The 7541-nt window shown below is 71.9% G+C and overlaps 1 protein-coding gene across 2 annotated transcripts; it reads right to left on the bottom strand.

The window, feature by feature from the left end:
• Positions 1-1847: 1847 nt before the first annotated feature.
• Positions 1848-7525, bottom strand: H696_02040 (the record flags this gene model as incomplete). 2 transcript variants are annotated; one of them, XM_009495941.1, is made up of 7 exons in its annotated part: positions 1848-2266; positions 2570-2707; positions 2827-2903; positions 3055-3160; positions 3305-5327; positions 5801-6128; positions 6273-7525. In XM_009495941.1, 7 exons carry the CDS (start codon positions 7523-7525, stop codon positions 2010-2012), a joined length of 4182 nt encoding a protein of 1393 aa, XP_009494216.1. In that variant the 3' UTR covers positions 1848-2009. The 2 variants fall into 2 exon arrangements, with proteins under 2 accessions (XP_009494216.1, XP_009494215.1); XM_009495940.1 differs by having other exon boundaries at positions 2570-2903.
• Positions 7526-7541: the final 16 nt, after the last annotated feature.

Raw genomic sequence — 7541 nt, 5'->3', positions numbered from 1 at the left:
GCCGCCTCGGCTCGGCCCGCTGCTCTGGCTCAGGGTGTGATTGTGGGTCCCGAGACCGGGGGCGCGCGTGCGCGCCCCGTCTGCCCGGAGGACGACCGGCAGCCCCCCACTCGTCGGGGGAGAGAGGGAAATGCCACAGGGGCGGCGCCACTGCATTCGCTGGGCGCTTCTTTGCGCCTGGGGTGCCCCTGTGAAAAGGATTAACTTTCTGGCCCGCTCGTCCGGCCCGGCCCGGCCCCGGCTCCGTTGTCACTGGCAGGGCGGGGGGGGGGGGGGGGGGGGAGAGCGCACGCGAAAGAGAGGGCCGGCCTGGGGGGAAGTACCTCTCACGCCCTCGGCCGGGGGACCCATTCGACTGAACGGGAATACCGAGGCCCGGTTGCGCACCTGGCAGGAGTAACATTAATCGCTCCGCTCGGGCCCGACAAGAAGGCGAGAGGCGCATGCTTTCGGCCCAGCCCGGCCCCCTTCGTGCCATCCCCCAGCCCCGGCTCGGGCGTGCGGGCGCCTGTGCGAAGGCGCAGGCGCGCTGCCCGGGCCGTGCCCCCTTGCCCTCGACTTGGGGCCCCTGCGGCGGAGGAGGGGGGTTTCCATGGCTAGCTGTGACGCCATGCCCCGATCAGCCGGTGGTGCTGGAAAGGTTTCGCACACACGGCCTGCCCCCCCCCCAACTCCCCACGCCCTGTCGCAGGCCGGTGGCGTCGCACGGCCGCGCACCTCATGCCGTGCCCTTTTCCCGGGAAGGCGCCTCTCCCTTTCACGCCACCGAGGGAGCGCTTAACCGGCCGGCACATTTCGAGCGAGCAGACCCCCCGAGGCGGGCTCGCCCGGCACTCGGCACACCGGCATTCCGGCGATTGCAACCCGAAATGCCCGGCGCACCGAAGACCGCCCCATATCAGTGATGCCGCATGTCCGGGCCGGTCAGCCCGCCCTGGCCGCCAGCCAGCCGGTCACCCCGGCGGCTTGGTCTCCCCTCCCCGGGAGGCGTGTGTGGGCGTGGGCCTGGGCGTGTGGGCGTGGAGGGCAGGGGGAAGGGGGGACATCACGCTGCCTTGCCTGCCCACCTCATGGCCCACTTATTGCCCCACAGCACAGTCCTGCCTCCGCTCGCCCCCTTCCCCTCCGGCTCCGTCCCTCACGCACACACATCTAAACAACCAACACACACATACACACACACACACACACGTAGATCCACCGGAAGGGCAGACACTCGACAGGCCTCCCCCCACGCCGGGTAAATAGAATAATACCCGGCGAGGAGGTGCACAGGGCCACACAGGGGAGGCGGGGGGCGGGGGAGGGGGGAAACACGCACACGCAAATACACGCACTCGGGGCCAGCCACGGGCAAACACACCACACCCCAACGTGCACCCGCTTGGGGGAACCCAGGGGGACCAAGCTGGCCAGGATCATGCTCTCCGCTGCCCCGCGCTCGCCCCCCCCCCCCCGTGCACAGCCAGCTCTGACAGCGCAATCCGCCAACTCACCGGTGCGCCGCGAGCAGCGCGGTCGTGGCCCTGCAGCCAGCCGCACGTGGTCGGCGGCTCGTGCCATCGCCGGTTGATAGTGTCCTATCGCATGACGGCCCCCAGTGCCGCCGGGAAACCCTCCCTCCCGATGGCTCGCTCCAACCACTGATGTCAGCCCCGGGGCGGAGGCCCGTGTGCCCGCATGTGTGCGCGAGGGCCTTTTGCGGCCGCCGGGCATAATGGCGCGGAAATATTCCCCGACCCGGTACTCTTGTCCGAGAAGACTGGCCACGCCACCCGGACAAGGGGCGGGGAAAAAGGAGGCACCCACCCACACACACACACACACACACACACACGCGCGCGCGCGGAGCCAAACGGGAAGTCTATGGTTATGCGGCTATGGGGCGCCGGGAGGTGGCAGGGGAGGAGGAGGAAAGTAACACAAGAAAGACGCCCATGAGGGAAGAATGTGGGAAAGACAAGGGCGAGGGGAGGGAGCATTCCCCGGGCCCCGCCGGTCGGGAGTCGCTAAAGGCGGCCCATGCTGCTGTTAAGGCGCAGGCGGATCCGGTCGCACAGATTGTCCACGGTCCGGGCGCCCTCAGGGCCGATGGCCGCCCGCGAGGGGGGATGGTTGAGGACCGCCTCCAGGCGCAGGAGCAGGGCCATGCGCTCGATATCCGGGCTCGAGCCCCCGGGCCCGGGGGTCTTGACGAAGGTCAGCGGGTCGGCAAGCCATGACTCGAAGCCCTCCGAGCCGCGATCTGTCGACCACGCCACAAGGCCTGTGCGCGCGTTTGTGTTTGTGTGTGTGTTTGTGCGGGCGTGTGCCGTTGCGGGCGTGTGCCGTTGCGGGCGTGTGCCGTTGCGGGTGTGTGCCGTTGCGGGCAGAGACAACGGCAGAAGACCGCAAGTTGAGCAGAGAAGGGCGAAGGCCAATGGTGAGCATGTGGCGCGCACCCCCGCAGTCATGGGAGGGAGAGCAGGGGGGGGGGAACACTACCGAGCAACAAACATGGAGGAGTGGCGAGGGGAAAGAAAGAAAGAGACCCAGCGGAGCGGGACACAACAGGCAGGCAGCGACGCACTTTCCAACCAGCGGAGGCGCACACTCCAGGCCAGGGCACGCCACCGGGCCCGCAGCCAGGCCATCCCATGCGCGGTGGTCAGGAACGAGGCATAAAGGGCACGCCAGCCGGTCTTGGATAGGGGGTGGAACTCGATGGCTGCCATGGCCGCCAAGTATCGTCCCCCCCTCTCCGAGGGGAAGGAGGTGAGCTTGCCTTCACAGGGAGGGAAAAGAAAAACAACAAGGCCGGCCGGGGAGGCCCCGGGGCAGACGCACCGAGGTCGCGCACGGCCGTCATGAAGGCCTTTCGATCGAAGGGCCGCGGCCGAGGACAGGGCCGATATGGCGCGGAGCTGCGGACCGGCCGGCGCCGGCACACGGGCGCATCAGCACAAGGCAAAGCGGCGGACGGAGAGGGAGCAGGAGGGGAGAGGGGGGTGCGGTGAGAAGACAGAAGAGGCCAGGGTGGGGGCAACCAGGACAGTGGCCCCGCGGCCGACGCACCTGCCGGCCGGGGGGGCCAGAAGTGCCACATAGCGGTCGATGGCCCGGAGGAACAGCCGCGTCAGCCGGTGGAAGTGCGACCGAATGAGCTTGTCCAGGTGCGCGTCTTCGACGAGTGCGCGGCACAGGCCGAGGCAAGCCACCGGGCCTGGGGAGTCAGCGAGGGGCGAGGAGACAGGGGGGGGGGGGGAAAGGGGGGGAGCGGGGCGGAAAAGAGAAACCCCAAACATGAGGAGGTGGCCGGGCGCACCGGACACCGTGGGATCGGTCACCGCCCGCGTGAGGAAGGGACACCGGCTGACATAGCGCCGGGCGGTGGTGGTCAGCTTGGGCGGACTGCCGGCGGTGCTTGGCCCGGGCCCGGGGCCAGGTGCCAGCGGGGTGGCTGGGGCCCCGGCGGGGCCCGGGCCGCCCGGGCCCCCGGCACCCAAGACGCCCCCGGTGCCGGGCCCGGCCAGCGCCCCGCCGGAGGAGGCCGTGAAGGCGAAGGGCTCGGCGCCGCAGAGGCCCGGGTCGAAGTGCGGCCCGGTGGCCCCCTTGGGCAAATGCAGAACATGCGGCCAGCGGGTGGCCCCGCCCGGCTGGCTCAGGGACATCAGCTTGAAGTGGGCATTGGTGATGCCGAGGATGAGGCCGGCCCGGCCGAGGACGGCCGTGGCGCTGGCCGAGCACCCGGGCCCGGCCAGGGCCGGCACCAGGTGCGAAGTGCCCGAGGCAGGAGCGCCGGGCCCGGCGCCCGGCCCGGCCGAGGCCAGCCCCGACATCGGATCCCCGGCAATGGGCCCGGCCGGACCGCCGGCAGCCGTGCCGCCGGGCCCGGCATACGAACAGAGAATCGGCAACGACACGGGGAGCCCATTGCGCGGGAGGCCGGGGATGGTCAGCCCCGGGGCCGGGGCCACGCCGACCGCCCAGACGGCCGGCGGCCGGCTCGGGCTGCCCGGGCGCAAGATCGACAGCGCCGCCGCCACGGACCCCCGAGAGGAGGCGCCCGCCGGGCCGGGGCCCATTCGACCGCCCTCCAGCGGCATGGAGGGCGACGAGGAGGCCCCGGGCGAGGCAGGCGCCCCGGCGACAGCCAACGCCGGGGAGGAGGCCGACGCCGCCGGCCCGGGCGAGGAGGCGGCCGAGCCGGGGCCCATGTCGCCGCCGCCGCCGCCGCCGCCGCCGCCGCCGCCACCCAGCAGGGCGGCCGCCAGGGCCTGGATCTCCACCTCGGACCCGGGGTTCGCCAGCCCGGGGGCCGACTCCGGCCAGCTGGACCACCACTCGTCGGATCGCACACACAGGGTCCAGCTGTCAAGGGGGCCCATGCTGAAGGACCAGGGGTCGGGCATGAGGGCCTTCGCGCCGGGCCGGGACCCGGATGTGGGCACCGCCACCGGGGAGCCGGTCCCCGGCGGTGGTACCAGCCCGGCGAAGGCCGAATCATGCAGCGTGAAGTAGGGCCGGTAGTCGCCGATGTAGGCAAGCGGCGGGGCACTCGGGCCGCCGGGGCCGGGCCCGGGCGCCCCGGCGCGACGTGGCTGCTCCGGCGTCCCGCGCAAGCAGGCAAAGCAGTCGCACGTCGAGTCGCCCGAGGCCCCGAGCTCCTCGCCGATGAGGCCGACCATGCCACGGACGACGGCCGACACGGCTGTCGGGTCGGCGCCGCACACGACCAACGGCTCGGCCGTCAGGACCAGCTGCCACAGGAGGTAGAGGTCGCCCACGGGCAGGGCATGGGAGAAGGCCAGATCCGGCACCGGCGGGGCCGGCGGCGTGGCCATCGACAAGGACAGGGGCGAGGGCGCCGGCGGGAGGGCGGCCGGCTGGCCGACGGGGGGGCCCGGCTGGCCGCCGGCCCCGGACCCAGCCTTGGAAGCCAGCGAGGCCAGCAAATCAACCGGCATCGGCCCGGCGGGCGGCTCCAGCCCTTCGGCCAGGCCCCCGGCGGAGTGGCTGCTCATGCGGAAGGAAGAAAGGGCCGCGGTGCTGGCGGCGGTGGCCGAGGCGGCCGGCGCCGCGGTCACTGTGACCGCGGGCTCGCCGGCTGCCGCCGGGGCGCCGGCCGTGCCGCCGGCCAGCGACAAGGTCGAGAAGGATCCGCTGGTCGAGGCAACGGTGGACGGGGCGCCGGAAGAGGCGGTCGTGCTGGACGACAGCGAGGAGGAGGACGACAGCGACAGAGGGTCCCACCATGGCGAGGAGGACTTGCTGGCCAGCGGCCGCCGATGTCGGGCAAGGTAGAGGGCCAAGCTGGCATGGTAGTCGCGCAGGGAGTATACTTGGGCCTGGGATGGGCCGGGGGGCGGGGGGGGGTCAGCAGGAGCCGTGTGGGCGTGGGCGTGTATGCCGGGAGTGGGGGAGTGAGGCGCAGCGCGGCCATAGATAGAGAGAGGGGGGAGGGAGAGAGAGAGAGGGAGGGAGGGAGAGAGAGGGAGGGAGAGAGAGAGAGGGAGGGCAAGAGAGAGAGGGAGAAAGGGCAAGAGAGAGAGGGAGAAAGGGCAAGAGAGAGAGGGAGAAAGGGCAAGAGAGAGGGAGAAAGGGCAAGAGAGAGGGAGAAAGGGGGAGAGAGAGGGAGAAAGGGGGAGAGAGAGAGGGAGAAAGGGCAAGAGAGAGAGAGGGAGAAAGGGCAAGAGAGAGAGAGAGAGAGAGAGAAAGAGAAAGAGGCCCCACCACAGGGCAGCCAAGTGCGGACGTGTCCCCCGAGCGAGCGTGGGATGGGGGAAAAAAAAAAGAGGGACGGAGACGGACGGGCACGTACGGACTCCAGACGGATCTTGGCCTCCTGCGGGCCGGCGCTGAAGGCCCGCGTGTCGCGAGCGCCAAGCTTGCCGGCGGCCAGGGCGGCCACCGAGGCAGCCTGGACGATGTCCGTATAGTCGGTCACATGGTGGTCGGACGCGTCGTGAGAGGACACGAACTCCGCATAGGAGAGGGGCATCTCCCCGGGCAGGCCGTCGGCCGAGTACCAAGGGGGCCGGTAGTGGATGAGCGACCCGAAGAAGGGCAACTCCAGGGACACGGGCTGGCGCACGCCATGCTGACTGATGAGGGACTTGCCGCGGCAAAAGGCGGCCGAAGGGGGGGGCCTGTGTGCGTGTGCGCGTGTGTGTGTGTGGCGGTGAGGAAAGGGGAGGAGCCCGACAGGCGTGTTTGTTCGGGGGGGGGGGGGGGGGGGTTAAATGGAGGACAGGGCGGAGGGAAGGGCGGGGAAAGGGGCAGCGCGGACGCACCACCGGGCAATGGCCCACCAGGCGGTCTCAAGGACGCCAGTGCCGCCGGCGGTCAGGTCCGGGGCCGGGAGGAGCCGGGCCGCGTCGGCCGGGTGGACGCCGGACTGGAGGATGCGCTGGTCATGCTCGTCGGAGTTGACCTGCAGGTAGACGGTGGCCACCATGCGGGCCAGCAGGCGCATGAGGCCCAGATGCCCCGGCGTGCGGGCCAGCACGACGATGGACTTTTGCAGGTAGCCACGCCGGCGACGAGCGTCCTTGCGCTGGCGGAAGAGCACCGCCCCATGCAGCGAGGGGGCATGGATGGACCCGGGCCCCGGGGGCCGAGGGGCCGAGGCGCCCGGCAGGACGCCCGCCATGCCGTCCCCCGGGCCCGGGTGCCGAGCGGTGGAGGCCGGGGCGCTGAGAGGCCGGGAGGCCAGGGACCCGGGCCCGGGGCCCGGGCCGGCATCCGGCCCCGGGGCCGTCGGCACCACGACCGTCAGGATGTGCGGCATCTCCGAGTCGGAGACCGGGATGCCGGGCGGGGGGCCGGCCTCGGTGGGGGAGGTGGCGGGGGCCGCCCCGGGGGCCGAGGGGCCGGGGCCGGGGCCGCCGTCAGGCCCAGGGTCCTCCGGGGGCGGCTCCGCGGCCACGCTCGGGTGCCGGACCGGCCGAAACCACGAGTCGTGGCGCATGCGGAAGGTGAACTCGATGTCGGCCTCGGCCGACACGGAGTTCGAGTCGGGAAAGGCGTTGAAGCAGATGTTGAGCATTTCTCGCTCGGACAGATGCACCGGCGGGTAGATGGCCTCGATGGACTGGCCGAGCTCCAGGTCGAAGGTGACCACCACAATGCAGTGGAGCCACCGCTGGCCGGCCAGCAGGATGTCCAGCGGGGGGAAGCTGGCCGCCGCGGGGGACGTCACGCCGGGCTGGGTGGGCGTGCCGGCCGGGCCGCCGGGCGGCGATCGGCCGGGCCCCGGCGTGTGGGGTGCTTTCAGCAGCGAAGAGGGCGGCAGGGTGTCGGCCGCCTGCGGCGAGGAGGGCGGCGCCGGGCCGCCGTCATCGCCACCGCCGTTGCCGCCACCGCGGCCGCCGCCGCCGCCGCCGTCGCCGCCACCGCCGTTGCCGTCACCGCCGCCACCGCCATCAATCACTGTCGGGCTGCTCGCCCCGGCTACCGCCGTCGCCGCCACCAAGTCCGCCTCGTTGAAGACCGGGCTGTCGGTGCTGGTGCGGGGGAGCGCCAGCTCCTCGGTAGCGAAGAGCATGGCTCTCTATGGGGGG

The sequence above is a fragment of the Fonticula alba genome (genome assembly GCF_000388065.1).
Source record: "Fonticula alba strain ATCC 38817 unplaced genomic scaffold supercont2.3, whole genome shotgun sequence".
Classification (NCBI taxonomy): Eukaryota; order Rotosphaerida; family Fonticulaceae; genus Fonticula; species Fonticula alba.
The sequence above is the reverse complement of the archived record's forward strand: the minus strand, read 5'-3'. Positions and strand labels throughout refer to the sequence as shown.